This window comes from Pelophylax lessonae (genome assembly GCF_965119305.1).
Source record: "Pelophylax lessonae genome assembly, chromosome: 9".
Lineage (NCBI taxonomy): Eukaryota > Metazoa > Chordata > Amphibia > Anura > Ranidae > Pelophylax > Pelophylax lessonae.
Window position 1 is genome coordinate 61,048,242 of NC_138776.1, and position 17,552 is coordinate 61,065,793.

Below are 17,552 nucleotides of genomic sequence, written 5' to 3' on the forward strand. Positions count from 1 at the left end.
TCTGAGACCGGGCTGTCACAGATCCACCCCCAACTTGTGACTAGACAGTGAAAGGAGAAGCAGCACAGTAATGAGCCCATCTCTGTTACTCTGCTTTCTCCACCTATCAGCAAGCTTTTTGGCAGTAGATGACCCGGTTGTGCCCTTTTTTCTCCCACTCTGAGTTATGCTGTACCGGGACTGCAAGAGGCTAACATCAAATCAAATTCAGGGACTTACACCTTACATTAAGGGCTGAAGTGTAATGTACGTGTATAATTTCTTGTGCCGCCACCGCCTGATCAACATGCAATTAAAACCTTTAAATCAAATAATTTAGCTTTGAAGAAATTACTTTTTTTTTTTTTTTTTTTTTTTTTAAGACTCAGTGACAAAATCACTGGGTTTTCCTGATGGTTTTTGCTAAATAGCAAGATCAATCATGGTGGGAGCGGCCAGTAGGCTCCTGTAAGTGTAACAGCACACTGCTTCAAGCATTAAGTCCCGGTTCACACTACCACGACTGTCAGGCGACTTGGCCACCTGACAAGTCGCGGTCCATTCAGTTCTATGGGAACCGTTCTAATAGGAGCGACTCAAGTCGCCCCGACTTAGAAAATAGTTCCTGCACTACTTTTGACCGAAGTTGGAGTGACTTGCATTGACTTCCATTATGTGAAGTCCGTGCAAGTCGCGCCGAAGTTGCGGTGCACGGCGACTTTACTAGTCGCCCCCGAAGTCGTGTCGCCATAGTGTGAACCGACTGAGTGAAAGAACACATCCCTGGTATCCATTAAGATATGAATCCCTGCTGGCCACTGGGTGCTGCAGATATTTTCTGTGCAATATGCTGATCAGTTTCTTAATTACACTCACAGAACAATAAAGCCACTGATCAGCAGATTGCACAGCTACAAATCGATAGCACCCAGCTGTAGATAGGGATGAACATCTAAATGGATGCCGAGGATGCGTTCTTCCTGCTAAGGAACAGAAATACAGTGATTGACACCTGCTGCTGTAGCTTTAAAAGGTTACATTTTGGAGATGCAAGTTTGCCGAGAATTGAATGCAGTTCGTAGGAGAGGAAGAAAAATTCAAGGCTGGAGTTCAGCTTTATTGATGCATTCATGAATGCAGAGCTGCGTTCATTTTGTGCCGTTTATATCTGCCTGGAGATTTGCTTTAAGCATTAGTAGAATGACAAACTGAAGTGGCAATGAATTCATGTTTGTGATAGGTCTCCCCACCATCAGAAGATAACAGTGGTCTTCCACCTCACCTGTGTTGCCTGCAGGGGAATCATGATGTGCTCCACACAGGTCTCCAGGTCTCGCAGATAGTCCCGCTCTGTCTGTAACAGCTCCTCAATGACCTTTAACCTCTTCTCCAGCATCCTCATCTCCGAGTTCTCTGCGGCAGACGCGGCAGATGGCGTCTCCTCCAGGGTCTCGTCTTGTGAGGACAACAGAGTCATATCTGTAAAGAAGATTTATTGTCTCGTTAGCATTGTGAAATCAACAGGCCGGAAACCAACAATATACTTCAAATGTGAAATCATAAACGATTGTAGATCCTTTATTTATGACCCGCTCCATTAGATCACATTGATTACTTTCTCCTTGTGAACAGGTGATCCGTACATTGAAACTTCACAAAATGGACAATGTCATTTTACAGTAATTGACCTAAAAATCCCAAATCTAGGCTGAATTTTACAAGTTAGATGCATAAATTGAGGAAGCATTGTCTATAATCTCCTAACGAGTCACTGAAGAATTAGGGGATAATCTGCATGAAGACCACCTGCTCATCATCCTGATCCCCCCTCTCTTAATAGGGGATATTTATCACAATAACATATAGATAAACTAGCCAAATGCACTACAGATGCTCTAAAGGAGATTCATAGACTGCACGGCTAAAACAAAGATGATCTGAGTGATAATCCATAAATGACATCTGTAACACTGGTCTGACACTGAGGTTTGTGTCAGATGACAGACATGATTGTATTGACTGTATTCTAGGCAAATACATACAAATGGCCCTTTAATTCACCGGTATATTTCTTCAAAGTCATTAAATTGTCTTTAAATGCGTTTAAGACATTTACACACAATTTCTTTATCCCAAGTGCCACACACCAGCTGAGATCTAATTTACTTCAGGAGAGTCTAATCCAGCAACTCTCAACCAGGGTTTCTCCAGAGGTGGCTAGGTGTTCCATTCCCAACCAGATTTCCTCCAGAGGTGGCTAGGTGTTCATTCCCAACCAGATTTCCTCCAGAGGTGGCTAGGTGTTCATTCCCAACCAGATTTCCTCCAGCGGTGGCTAGGTGTTCCATTCCCAACCAGATTTCCTCCAGCGGTGGCTAGGTGTTCCATTCCCAACCAGATTTCCTCCAGGAGGTGGCTAGGTGTTCATTCCCAACCAGATTTCCTCCAGCGGTGGCTAGGTGTTCATTCCCAACCAGATTTCCTCCAGCGGTGGCTAGGTGTTCCATTCCCAACCAGATTTCTTCCAGAGGTGGCTAGGGGTTACGTTCTCTAACAGGGTTCCTCCAGAGGTGGCTAAGGGTTCTGTTCCCAACCAGGGTTCCTCCAGAGGTGGCTAGGGGTTCAGTCCCCAACCAGGGTTCCTCCAGAGGTGGCTAGGGGTTCAGTCCCCAACCAGGGTTTCTCCAGAGGTGGCTAGGGGTTCAGTCCCCAACCAGGGTTCCTCCAGAGGTGGTTAGGGGTTCCATTTCCAACCAAAATTTCTCTAGGAGGTGGCTAGGGGTTACATTCTCAACCAGGGTTCCTCCAGAGGTGGCTAGGGGTTCCTTGAGCAAGGTCTGGCTGACCTCTGATGGCGTATGTCTAGTGAAGTCAGTGGCATGAAACCATAGACTTTTTAGCCATCTGTAGGGGTGGCAATCAAAATACAACTGTAAGGGGCATTTTTTCCACTAACCCCAATGAACTGGTTTTTGCAGGGGATACCAAAACCTGAAAATTATATCAAGGGTTCCTCTGGGGTAAAAAGGTTGAGAATGGCTTTGAGCCAATAGGCACATAAGAGGACATACTCAAGAAACGTCAGGAGTGAGAGAGGTCAGAGTGGTCTTTAGCATGAACGTGAAGTAAAAATAGTCCAAAAGAGTACAGAGGCAAAGAACATGGAGCTTTACAGCACATGAGGTATGGCTGGATCACAAGAACCTAAGCAATACTGTACAACAGTGGCTCTTTGCTTGAATTTATCCAGTCCTTGGGGCATAATTTCCCCCCATGGACACCAGCAATGAGGCGCCATTTGTTTAACTGACACCAACAATCAATGCTCCACACTGTCACCAATATGGCAAAATTCCTCCCACTGATACCAATGATGGGGCACTATTCCTCTTACTGATACCAATAATGGGTCACTATTGCTCTTACTGATACCAATGATGGGTCACTATTCTTTCCACTGATACCAATGATGGGTCACTATTCCTCCCACTGATACCAATGATGGGGCACTATTCCTCTCATGGATATCAACAATAAGACACCATTTCTCCCACTGATACTAATAGAGTGGCACCATTTCTCCCAATAATACCAATGATGGGGTAATATTCCTTATCCTACTGATCACAGGCGTTGTATAATTTTTTACTCCCACTGACCACCAATTCTGAGGCAGTGTGTACACCACAACCCCTCCACCCACCACCACCATCACTGACACTGGGGCATTTTCATCAACTGACCACAGCACAGACCCCCAAAGTCTGAAGGATGGTAGCATTCTATTAAGAATTATATTAAGTATTAAATATATGTCCTTTGCAGTTGGGAGATATTTCCAAACACCCATTGTTCCTCATGGGAGGAGCTAGTGATCAGTAAAAATATCCAGCATTGATAGACTAATCTCTCAATGGCACTTGGCCAGATTGTCTGCATGAAACCACAGATGCAACAGTTGTCGGTTGATTCAGGGATGGGTACACATAGTGGTCAAGCAGGAGCTGGTGTAAAGGGGTGTGTCCACATTGATGGTTTCAAACAGATCAGCTCCTGGGACCTGCTGCCTTTTTCTCAGTATCGATATTTTTTTGCCCATTTCTTTCTAGACTTCTACAGGTTTAATATCTTTGTAAGGAATGTTGAGGAGGCCAACAGTGCCCAGTGTGGAATAGTACTATCTCTCAATTGGAAATATAATTTACCACTATAAAATGTCCACAGTCCTTCTGCCCACCCTAGCCTTCTTCTTCCATTACTCCATTTTTCCTAGATGGAAGTATAAGGGGAAAATCTCCATACACTAGAAGAATTTTGTTCACAATTGTTTGTTTTAACAGCGTTTTATTTATTTTTTTTATTGTTGGTGATCAAATCGACGTTCGTTTTCAACCACAGTGACAGAAATACAAAGGAGCAGAATTGAAAATTTTTCTCATAAAAAGAAATTTCTAAGTGTATGCAGTTTTGTTCCGAAAATTACATTTATTCCAAAATCAAATGTTAAAAGCAAACAATGACATTGACAAGTCCAGTCATTGAATGCACAAAAAACATTTTTAAATTAAGGTTTGTTCGAAAATCAGTTAGTGTATAGTCAGCTTTAGAGTATATGTGAAGAAACAAAATTGTAGAATACTTTTTTTTTTTTTAGCACAAAAACCATTCAATAAAATATACAGTATTCCTTAATAGCCTCAGATGATACCTTTGCCATCCCAGATATTATCATCTAAAAGTAACAGTGACATCATCACTGTGCTGTCCATAGTCTGTGCAGAGAGCAGAGCTGTGGAAGGGACTCCTACCCAATACCAACTACCTGTGGAAAACTATAGGAGGGGGCGGAGACATGACCAGTCTTCTGCACAGGGGGGAGAGAGCAGCAGTGACTGGTCTTTGTCACAGGAAGCTCCAGTACTGAGGCAAAGTTAGTCAGATGCCTTTTGGACTTCAAGGAAGGAATATAAATAATATTATATGGCATCATATCTCAATCTACCAAAAACCGAATAAATTTTTTGTACATGCTGCAACATACAACGTCACCCAGCAGATTATATATTCTCATGAAAGCCACTGATGAGATCTTAGCCATTAAAGTGCATCTCGGCCTAAACCTTTGTTTTTAATGATGGATAGAGAAGGGAAGAGGTACAACCTCTGTTCGGCATAAAGATCGATATTTTTGATTTTTCCATCTTTTTGGATTATCCAAGGGAATTTTTCTGCCAGACAACCTTATTTGAGTCTGGTACAACCTCTGTTGGGTATTGATTGCTGTCTGTGATCTCATTTGTGAGGTTTTCGCTTACTTCCTGTCATAATGAAAATGTTGTCACTGGGACAGAAAGTGGCATGGAAACCTGTCTAATGGTGGCCATATATGTATTGATCTGATCGAATGATCCTGAATCAGATGATTTAAGCAAATCTAGGAACTATCAAAAAGACACACACCGAGTCACCAATCAATTTCGAGCAAAACCGATCAATTTCATTGAATTTATTCTGATCAGTCTGGACAAAAAAAAAAAATCAGATTGTAGGAAAAGTAAATATTAAGTATATAGAGCATCCATCAATCTTTTTTATCTTCTGACAATATGATCACATATAAAATCATTCCATGTATTGCCAAGAGTACAAACAAATGGTCCCTGCTCTCACCTATAACTGGCCTTTGCAGCAAGGAGTACATGGAAGGGCGAAGCATGCAAAAGAAAACCAGAGAAATTCCCAACTCAACTTACCAACCAGCATTTTCTGTCTAATAGTATGTGTTAAAAACAGGGGTTTAGTTTGCACGCAATTGCAAATACATGCATAAGCTACAGCTACCACCCCAATATCATCTGCAGTCCTAACTCTACATTTTGAGAGCCTCCATAGTGGAAGCACATGCATTATAATAGATAGGCAGGGGGCAGGTGAGCCTGGAGGGAGCCCACCCCTCCTTAAAGGCACAGGGGGGTACTGGACACCCAGCACATAGCTCTATGGCAGCAAAGGTGTCCAGTGTGTCTCCTCACCAGTTAAAGGTGGGGGCAGGGCCATCTTTAACACAAGGCAAAAGGGGCAGCTGCCCCTGGCCCAGTAATTGTTGTGGCTCCCTGAGCTTGCACTGCCCACAAATAGTTAAGTTGATTTGAGAGGCCCAAGAAAATGTTTGCCCAGGGTCCGATCAATATTAAAGACTGCCCTGGGTGGGAGCAGTGGCCATTTATTGGTACTGTTGAAATATTGGTGAGGGGATGGACTGGACACTCTTCAGGGGTTCTCTTCAGGCTCACCTGGCCTCTGCCTATCCATTGTAATCCAAAAACAGTATCTCTCCTGTGCTCATGTGGTATGCAAGAAGGTGAGTGATCTGAATGGTCTTTTTGCACAAAACTAGCGGTCTTGCTGCCCCCTCAGGACCAAGGGTATCCAATTACACTGAAAAACAACAAGAGAAGGGCGCACCGACCTTGCGCATTACCACTAAAAAGGTTTATTAAAATCCAAAAAAGGTAGCATACATTATACTCACAAACGTAGGATATATACACGCATGTAGGAAATAGGAACCAATCACCTCCACAACACTTCTATGCTGCTGGATGGTGTCCACAATGACCTGGCTGACGCGTTTTGAGGGAGAACCCTCTTCTTCAGAGCCAAAACTGCCACTCGTGAAGAGGCTTCACCCTTGAAACGCAACAGCCTGGTCATTGCAAACGCCATCACGCCACCCAGCAGTATAGAAGTGTCCTGGAGGTGATCTGTCCCTATTTCCTACATGCATGTATAGATCTTACGTTTGGGAGTATAATGTATTCTACCTTTTTGGATTTTAATAAACCTTTTTAGTGGTAATGAGCAAGGCTGGTGCACCCTTCTCTTGTTGTTGCTATCCATTATAATGCACAATCTTCTATGTGGAGGATCTCAAAATTTAGCATTAGGACTACAGAAAATAATGGGGTGCCTTGATGGGGCTCTGCAACTTACGCATGTATTTGCAAATGTGTGTAGACTAAACCCATGTTTTTAACGCATACTGTGAGACAGGATAATTTGGTTGTTTGCAGGCTAGTTGGTAAGTTGAGCTGGGAATTTCTCTGGTTTTGTTTTGCATGTATGGCCAACACTGCAGAGACACAATGACAATAATCGGGAAGGCTTGAACAAATGTCATTTATTGCTCTCTATATCCCCACTGAACATAGTTCTAGTAATACCTCCAAAGTAATTCTTAAATATACAGTTCAGTCTATCATCAGAAGAATACAGGGGCTGCCACCGACTTCTGAAAATGCTAGATGCCTGGCTGCAATAATCTAACTACAATCGCTGGCCAGGTACAAGTATTTAATTTAAAGTGGAACTGAGGTTCTGTTGTAAGAAACCGCGAGTGAGCAGGTAGACTTTTATTAGAGACATATGCTGTCTCTTCTGCAATAAAATGCCCCTACCTGCTCACGGTCTTCTCCTGCACTGTAAACAGAGCTGTGCATGTGCATCTAAGCTTACAGCACTGTGCCAATTGCTAAGTGCCAGGATGACTGGCTCCTGCACATGCAGAAGAGTGACGTCATCCTGCGCCAGGCAATGAAGTGGCCCAAAGACTGGTGTTCTGTCAAAAGAGCCAACTTGTCGAAATCTCCAACCACGTCCCTTCCGGTGATTTTCCAGAATCAGTAATTGGGCATTTCGACGAGTTGGCTGTTTTGACACAACACCGGCAGCATATACACTCGAGTATGCGACAAGATGCCCGTTTTTATAGAACAGCGGCTAAGGGGGAAAAGCTGTCGCCACCTTGCAGGCCATGTTGTTGGTTACTAGCGAGCGGACTAACAATGTCCACTCATTATATCGTCTACCGGAGTGTATACACTGCGGGTGTTGTGTCAAAACCGTCAGCTAGACAAAAGTTCCAATTACAGATGCTGGGTAGTCACCAGAAGTGACGTGGTTGGAGATTTTGAAGAGTTGGCTGTTTTGACAGAACAACGGTCCTAAAAAGATGCCAGTGCTGGTGTATTTGACCTTTTGCTTTCAGGAAGTTGGATAACAGCTCTGATTTCATCCAGGCAACCAGCATTTTCAGAAGGAGAGGTCTGCAATTGCCGAACTGGAGATCTAGTCCTAGGTCTAAACATTGGTAAACTCTTGTATTTTTCCTACCTTGTTTAGGACAGTGAAAGGACTGAACATGAGTTATAGGCGGTAATGTGACAACACAATGCTGGAGGATACTGGTGATCTCAGAAATCGCACAGGCTAGGCGTGTACACTGATAAATGACATGGTGACAATGGTCACATAACAACGCCAACAAACAGAGACCTGTCCTTCCTGATCCGCAGAGTGCACAGTCCACACACTGATAATACACCGAAGACTCCTCTACAGTTACCTACCAATCGTCATCTCACAACAGATCAATATAGGAGGAAGTGGGGAAAACACGCTAAAATCAAGGATCAGCAAACTACACGCCTTATATATTAAAATTAAAAAAGAATGAAGGGAAGTGTCAGGATTGGCCCACAGCTGCCAATGAACTGCTTGCTCGCACTTTTTAGATAATGTCATATAGCTGGATCCCTGCCGCTATGGGCAACCCAAAATTTCCATCACTTTTGATTACAAATACTAAAACATTAGCACTACTTGCTGTGCGCTACATCCATCTAAATTGACCACAGGGCATCAGAGCTCTAGCAGTAAATAACATTTAAAGTATAACTAAGGGCAAAAAATTTATCTTTCGTTAATTTACGAACACAGCTCCTGATATTCATAACCATTGGGTTATAGGACACTAGGCAGAAAATAATTCTGGCTACATCCATGGGCAGTCCCAAGGGGTATACGCCCTCTCTCTGCTATAGCCACTTCAGTTCCGTGTTAGGTCGGTCGCGACATCGCCCCACTGGACGGGGGCTGGCTTGCGAGTTAAAACGTCTTGCGAGGTCGAATACGACCGAGTCTTGGCCGGAGTCGCAGCGTTCCTCCTGGCCGACAGCCCCCCATTTCGATGGGAAAGGGTTCTGTCTGGAGCGGTGCCCGCCTGGTTTCTGGTACGGTGAGTAGCTGTCCCCCCTCTCCCCCTGGAGGGTTTTGGGGTGGACGTGGGCCCCTCCTTGGGACGGTTGGACCCCCGCGTTCCCCTCCTTCCCTCAGGCACATCCCCCCCGTCAAGTCCCCCATACTGCTCCCTCCCTCCAATGCTGGGGCTGTTTGGGTGGTTCTTGCCACTTCCCTGGGATGGGGGCAGAGACCAAACGATTGACTGTCCGGGGGGGGGGGGGGGTTGTACCTGGCTGGGGCTTCTGCCAGGGCCTCCCCGCCCTACCTGGGTCTGTCCTTGGGGCCTGGTCTCCCTCCTGGGTCCCTGTAAGCCTCTTGGTGCCAGGCAGGGCCGCCATTTTGTTGTAGCCTGTGTGTTTCTATACACGGCGGCCATGTTTGTGTAGTCCAGTGGCCATTTTCTTGTGGTTTGCCTGACGGTATCTACTTTCAAAGTAGTTCCATTTGCACAGTTCCATACGAGGTCCCTGCAAAGGGGAATTCTGACCAATTGGGAAAAGACTCTGCAGTCTCTGAACTAGGGATGCACCGATCCGACTTTTTTGGACCCGATACCGATATCTGGCGTTGTGAAATCTCCGATATTGATACCAGAACCGATCCGGAGCTACACACAAAGCAAGCGGCCGCAGTACAGAGCAAAGCCGCTGCTTCATGTGTACGGCTCCTCCATTCACTGGGGGAGTGCATCTGGTATCACTCCGCCTGTGAGCCGGGACTATACAGGAAGTAGTGGCTCCCATCCCATACTACTACTGCACCAAGTAAGGGATGGCTGAGCCGTTACTAAGCAAAAACCGGATCGGCCAGTGGATCGGTCAATGTTACCGATCCCCGATCCAGCTATAATGGCCATATCGGCACCGATATCCGATCTGAATATCGGATCGGTGCATCCCTACTCTGAACAATCAGATCTGGCTGAGTCTGGGTACGAAAGAGTCCCTGATATGGTGGCTTTGTTCTCCGGCACTTAGGCTGGGAAAATCCTTCTTCCCCTTGCACTCTACTAGGGCGCTTAGTGCCCCCTGGGCCATCCATCATCAGGCGTCAGTGACCCAGGTTTGCAAGGCAACCACCTGGTCGTCGATGCACGTTTTTACAAAGTTTTATAAAGTGGATGTGTTGGTATCTGTGGATGCTTCTTTTGGCCGCAAGGTTTTGCAGACTGCTGTTTAAGAGGACCTGATCCTCTTTGAGGGCGTGCTTTTTTTCAGGTGTGTGTTTGAGCTCCTGTTGCCTGGTTGGCTAATGTTTAGCCTTGGGAATTTTTTGTTGTTCCCACCCCTCATGTGTAACACTGTTTTGGGAGGTCCCAATGGTTATGAATATCAGGAGCTGTGTCCGTCAATGAACGAAATAGAAAATGGGATTTTTGACTTACCGTAAAATCCATTTCTCTGATCATTGATGGACACAGCGCCCACCCCTCTGTGGAGTTATAATTCTCCTGACACAGCTTGACACAGCTTGAAACAAAACTGAGTGGCTATTAGCAGAGAGACAAATTGAATGGTTGGTACAAGGCTATGCCGAACCAGCCCAAAATCCCTTCCCCACTGAATTCATGAAAGAAACAACTATAGGTGTCCCTGGGGAATTTGAGTGGAAGGGCTGGAGATGGTAAGTGTAGTAATGAAAGGTATAGAAAAGAATATATAAAATTTCAACATTTATTGATTTATATTAAAATTCAACAAAATACAAGAAATAACATATTTAGACTTTAAAATAACATTCCATATACATATCCTGATAGGGATAATACATTAGGGGTTCATGAAGCAGGGAAGTGTATCCTCCAACATGTTTCGGAATTTTTGTTCATCTAATTACTTGTGTATACAGACACATACCTATTATGGGTATTCCCTACCCTTATGGGACTTGGGGATCCCTCATTGATGATAAGATATATTGTTTGCCTCTATGCTCATGTATTTGTTCTAAATAATATTGCTTACATTCTATACATCCGTAGATACACAGGTGGTGAATGCACGGTTATGTGTATATAAACTTCCCTGAAGAAGGAATTAGATGAACAAAAATTCCGAAACATGTTGGAGGATACACTTCCCTGCTTCATGAACCCCTAATGTATTATCCCTATCAGGATATGTATATGGAATGTTATTTTAAAGTCTAAATATGTTATTTCTTGTATTTTGTTGAATTTTAATATAAATCAATAAATGTTGAAATTTTATATATTCTTTTCTATACCTTTCATTACTACACTTACCATCTCCAGCCCTTCCACTCAAATTCCCCAGGGACACCTATAGTTGTTTCCTATTAGCAGAGAGAGGGAGTATAATCCTCCTAGGACTGCCCATGGGTTTAGCCTGAATTCTTTTCTGCCTAGTGTACTACTCCTGTAGGGGGCAGTATAATCCAATGGTTATGAATATCAGGAGCCGTGTCCGTCAATGATCATCATAGAAATGGATTTTACGGTAAGTCAAAAATCCCATTATTTTAGTTTTGGATAGGGTGGAGAGGGATTAGAACACCTGTCAGTGTCCCCTTTAGGGAGATTCACCCTCTCTATTTGTCCTGTTTACCTTTATTATTAAAGGAAAAGTAAAAGAAAAACCCAAATTTTGGGTTGTCCCCAGAAAAGTAATCTACTAATGGGGACACTAGTTCTGGTTGACCTTGGGGACCCCAGGAGATTGACTTTATTTGAAGGAAGTTCTTCTCACTTTCTGTTTTGGCTATAGGACAGGAAGCAAAGGTAAATCTCCCCAGTTGGACAAAGATAGCAAAAATAAACCCTTACAGGGGTTACAACTCTTCCTTCCAAGATCCAAAAAAAAAAAGTTTTGCCTATAGTTCTACTTTAAGCCCCATTCACATCTGTTCACTCCGGTGTGGTGCTTTGGGGCTCATTCACAAGCAGTACACAATAAAATAATGCCTGGGAGGTACAAGTGTTGCGTATAGCTGCCTGTACAAACTAACAACAGGTTATGGTAAGCTGCACGTCCAAGCATTTACATGTATTCAGGGATAGATGTTCGCCCCTAGACACAGACAGTTTGCATTCAGGGCCAATTATCTGCCCCTGTATGCAAATGCTTAAATGTGTAGTTAGCAGAGTACATACTTAGTAGGCCAAAAACAAAAAAAACTGATAACGCTTGAATGCCCCAGTCTGTTATCCCAGTCGACTGGCCACAATATTTGCAGGTGCTGGTAAAGTTAAAAATTGGCTCGTCAGACACATCAAGGACTACAACAAAATGGACCCTGTCTACACACTGCCTTGGCGTACAATTAGCTCCTCGTAGTAAAAGATGGCTTCAGCTTGGTCTCCTACTCATGGGAGAACCCCCTACTCCCAAAGAGGTCAGGACAACTCTGATCATTGGAGAGCAGGCTGAGCTTCCAACACAGCTACAGGACCAACCACGCTGTGCTCTCCTGTTTAGTGTGGTCAGTTTTAATAGGAAAGCAGAGGGACTGGCAGGAAGAAATACAAAGAAAACAGGATATTTTTTATACAAGTAAATGGTACAGCATGTACATTCCAGGAATATGAAATGTTGGGTTTGCATATTCTTGAATGACACGTTAACACACATTACTGGAACACATAGGTGTGAAGCTGGCTGAAGTCAGGCTCCGGGGGTTTCAACTCTATGATCAACACCCAAAAACTCATTAACCACTTGCCGACCGCCGAACGACTATTTACTGCGGCGGTCAGCCCCTCACAGGCAGAGCGACGTAGTACTACGTCGCTAGCCTGTGAGGGTCTAGGGAGCGAGTGCGCGCTCCCGCTCCCGAGTGGTCACGGACCCCCCCGCGCGTGTGACCGGCGGACCCGATGTCCGCCGGTCACTCGGCGATCGTCGGTGCAGAGGGAGAAAGGCAGGCGGCTAATGTAAACAAGCCGCCTGTCATTCTCCCCTGTGTATGAATGGTGATCATACAGTTCTACTATGTAGGATCGTTGATCACTGCTCATACACCTCAAGCCACAGCCAATCACAGTTAGGGACACACTTAACCCCTCCCTCTAAAAAAAAGTTAACCCCTTCACTGCCAGTGTAATTTTGCAGTAACAGTGCATATGTATAGCACTGATTACTGTAGAAATGTCACTGGTAACCCCAAAAGTGTCAAAAATGTCAGTCAAGGGTCCGATCTGTCCGCCGCAATATCGCAAAAAAAAAAAAAAATCGCAGATCGCCGCCATTACGTGTTAAAAGAAAAAACAACAAAAATCTTTCCCTTTCTTAGTAAACACGATAACTTTTGCGCAAACCAATCAAAATACGCTTTTTGCGATTTTTTTTACCAAACATATGTAGCATAAAACAAATTGGTCGAAAATGTTAAAAAATTTTGATTTTTACATTTTTTTTTGGGGAATTTCATATAAAAAAATTTGAAAAATATTGTTATTTTTGCAAAATTGACGCTCTTTTTTTGTTTATAGCGCATGATCAAAAAATCGCACAGGTGATCAAATACCACCAAAGGAAAGCTCTGTTTGTGGGGAAAAAAGGACGTCAAATTCGTTTGGGTACAGCGGCGCATGACCGTGCAATTGTCCGTTAAAGTCACGCAGTGCCGAATCGCAAAATAGGCCCTGGTCAGGAAGGGGGTAAAATCTTCCGGGGCTTAAGTGGTGGAAAACACTGTTGATCAAATATGAATCCAGGTTTAGACTTCAATGAGAATGCATGAAAAACACATTAAAAAAAATGCATGAAAATGCAGATATGAAGCTAGCCACTCTTACACAAACATAAAACCTAAAGAGCTACATTGGGATTAAAGTGTTCTATTAGAGAGAGATTGAACCATGCCTTGGCAGTCCTATCCCTTGCAGAACACTGAAATCACTGCTGTTGTAACTTGGCAACCATCAACAAGGGGTTCAAAAGGTTAGTCCTCGTCCAAGCCATCCCTAGAAATGTGGAAGTTTCTGGTTACATGAGCATTCTACGTCTTAAGATTTCTAGGAATCAAAAGTCGCCTGGGGGGATTCTCAGCAAATGTTTTAAGCTACAATCCAAAAACGAAAGTCGAAGTGAATTGATTTTGGAAAAACCATGAAACAACTTTAACATTCCAAAACAAGTTCAGCTACTACTAAATATACCATAACCTGGGAAAACGAGAACCTTCACAAAGCGGACTTACAATTTGCCACCCTTCTAGGGGAAAATCAAAGATGGATACGTTGACATGAAGCAGCTAAGGACTTCGGTCCCCACCTGCACTGTATAGATGAACCTGGAACAATGTGTGACGGGTGAACAGGTGAGTCTAGGCGTAGAAACACGCAGAGCTTCACGGAGGAATAGGAGGAGGGGTGATAGACCCAGGCCATTGTCTCCACTCTCTGTAATCCTCAACTTGTGCTAAGCTCCAAGTATGGCCACCCCTCCCCCACACTTCTCCATACCAGGAGACCCCCAGAACAGACTTCTCTGCCCTTTGTACAAGGAGAAATCCATAGCTAAACCTGCTCCACACCTGTGCCCACATATTACTGTCCAAGAACATTTTACCTGGGCTGGGGATAACCAGGAGCCATGTGTACTCTCTACTTCCATCCTGATGTTCCCAGCGTTCTGTATCCTCTGCGATCCTCATCACGCTGCATTAACATGTCAATGGCTGCAGAACAATACAGGATGGGGGTAGAGGAAAAGGGTCGGGGACAAAGATTTACTACACTGGTGTCTGTAAGGAAAGGGAAGGAGGCCTCAGCAATCCACACCAGCCATGGTACACTCTGCAGAGCCAAGTTCAAGACCAACTCCAGCCAAAATTAAAAATTCAGCTTTGGGTGGGCACTAATTGTATCTCTTGGACTCCAAGTATTATCCTCCACTGTTTTGGGTCTACACATCCTATAAAGTCAGGCTGTTAATATTACTATAAATAATACAACAGGTCATCGTGGTTCCCTGACTAGGGATCCCGATAGAGATATCTTGCCAATCCTTTAGAGCAGGAGTTCCCAAACTGTGGGTCGGGACCCACTGGTGGGTCACGAGCTGTGTTTGAGTGGGTCGCGCTGAGCCGAAAATCACTGAGAGTGGGCCTGCTTAAATTGTGCTGTGCGAGCCCACGCAAATTACAGAGAGCCAGAGCAGTCAAATGGCGATGGATTCAGGACCCCGCCCACGCAGTTTACGGAGGCTGGTCTGCATTTTCCACGAGGAAGATACTTGCATCAGTGAGTACGTATGTGGGCTGTTATGTAGGATATGTTCATGGGGTACAGAGCCAGCTCATCGGTCCTGGTGGCGGCAGTGGTGGTGGCTAGACTGGAGGCGGGATTCTATCAGCTATAGCTGGCAGAGACGGCAGCCTCGGTGTTATAGGAGGAGGCGGCAGGATTCTATCAGCTATAGCGGGCAGAGAAGGCAGCCTTGGTGTTATAGGAGGACCAGGTGGCCCAGCGGTGTCAGGAGTTCATGGCAGCTTCTAGGAGTTCATGGCAGCTTCTGTGACCCCAGTAGAGGATCCAAAGGAGAAGAGCCAGGACACCAAGACCAGCATAGAGCTCCTCATCATGGAGTCTCTGGGTGAGGTGTGCTGGGCCCTGGAGAGGGCAAACAGAGGCTTCACCTTCACTGTGGACCGCTGGGAGAGGAAGGAGGGTGAGTGCCATATGGCCTACTGATCACTGTCCTGGGGTGGTTGATTTCTGTCCTCTGCCTGCCTTATACTGTCTATGAGGGTGCTGATTACTTACAACTCCACTTATATGCCACAGGTTTCTGACCCCTCACTTAAAACATCTGGCAAGTGTATTCAATAATAAATTGAAATGTAGTAAATTGATTTTTTTAATTTAACATCCCCCTCTGCATTATTATAATTATTATTATTTGCATTTATATAGCGCCAACAAATTCCTTGGCGCTTTATAATATTCAATTACAAGCAAGTGGGTCCCGAAAAATAACCATTCAGAAGTGGGTCTTGGCCCAAAAAAGATTGGGAAGCCCTGCTTTAGAGACAGAAGACGCCAATTCAACTTGCATGCAACCACACAATGCTGAAAGGTCAGATGCAGGTGGAGCTGACTGGACACTCACACCCAAATTAAAGCATGTGTAAGTAAATGAGCCAATCTTAAAATAAACCTGTCATAAGAGAAGAATGATGGCTGGTATTTTACCCACCTGGCTTTTTAGGGCCCATTCACACTATTGTGCTGTGGCAACATGCATGTTACCAGCATTGGTGCTATGCATGGTCTTTCATTCTGAATGGCACTCCATTGCACCTTGCCAATGGACATGCCTTGTGGTGCACTGCTAGAAATTCGGGGTGCCATAGGCAGCTCAATCAAATGAATGGGCTGCCAGCGGTAAAGCACCCCAATAGTGTGAACAGGTCCTGGAGCCCAAATAAACTTTCAGTTTAAATCAGCTAATTACAGTACAGGTGCATCAAACTAAAAAAGGTGTTTGGTGTCCTGCAGTTGGTTTTCTTTTTAAAGCAGGCAAAGCCTGAGTAAAAATCTGCTCCCTTGCCAGGAGAAGTAGAGTGAGACCCCTGCTCTCTCAGGGGAAGCCACAGTCTTTCTGAAGAGGTCCAACACCCTCTACTGATTCAGACCAATGGTTCTGCAATCACCAAAGCTCAATTTCTCTTGATTGGAGAGCCTAGGCTATGACCTAGCAGGGGGTTCATTGGTACCTTTGCAGTGAGACGACTGTTTACAGAGAGTAAGGCTTCTTCTCTGCAGCATGCTAGCAGGGGAGAGACTTTTCTACTCTCTAAAGAAAACAAACTAAGTCTTTGTACACCTTTTCTTTTAATCAGAGGCGTAACTAGAACCTTCAGGGCCTCGGTGCAAGAAACCATGAAGGGCCCCCTGGATCCCTGGTCAGGGGAGCACACAGGGGCCCAGAGACAGCAGAACACAAGAGAACTGGATAGGAGGAGTGGTGGGGGCAGCATACAGAGGAACCAATCTCCTCCATTTTCCTCCTGCAGCTACCGGAGTAAAAAGGAGGACAGTGATTTCTCTACATGCTGCCCATGCGCCCCTCCTATCCAGGTGCACAGGGGAGTCGCACAGACCCCCTGGAGCATGGGGCCCGATTGCAATTGCAACCCCTTACGCCCCTGCTTTTAATGCACCTTCCACACTTCGCAAACTTACATTGAAAGTTCAACTGTGCTTTAATACTTTGAGTCACTGACTCAGCACAAGTAAGCCGATCGGGATTGCAAAAAAAAAAAAAAAAAGTTACAGCTTCTTACAGTTCATCATAATTGATCCAGGTCACTCATTTAAAGTGTTGAAGCTAGGGGATCAGCATGAAAGCCAAGCAACTAGCATTTTCTGAATGAGAACTCACCATTAACAAGTAGGCATATCTGGAATGGAAATGTTCAGCGGTTCCCTAACTGTTTTATGCCTAAAAGCCAGAAACTGTATCCTTACCTGGAAACTATACAACTATCAGAGTAATGCTAAAGTAAAAAGAAAATGCACTAGGTGA

The 17,552-nt window shown here is 44.6% G+C and overlaps 1 protein-coding gene across 3 annotated transcripts in view; it reads right to left on the bottom strand.

Moving 5' to 3' along the window:
* Positions 1-17,552, bottom strand: part of DNMBP (dynamin binding protein) — a 232,727-nt gene that overhangs the window by 35,805 nt on the left and 179,370 nt on the right. For all 3 annotated transcript variants that reach the window (XM_082269362.1, XM_082269361.1, XM_082269363.1), the window contains one exon: positions 1,262-1,458. In XM_082269362.1, coding sequence (XP_082125488.1) covers positions 1,262-1,458 — 197 coding nt within the window. The remainder of the gene's footprint in view (positions 1-1,261; positions 1,459-17,552) is intronic.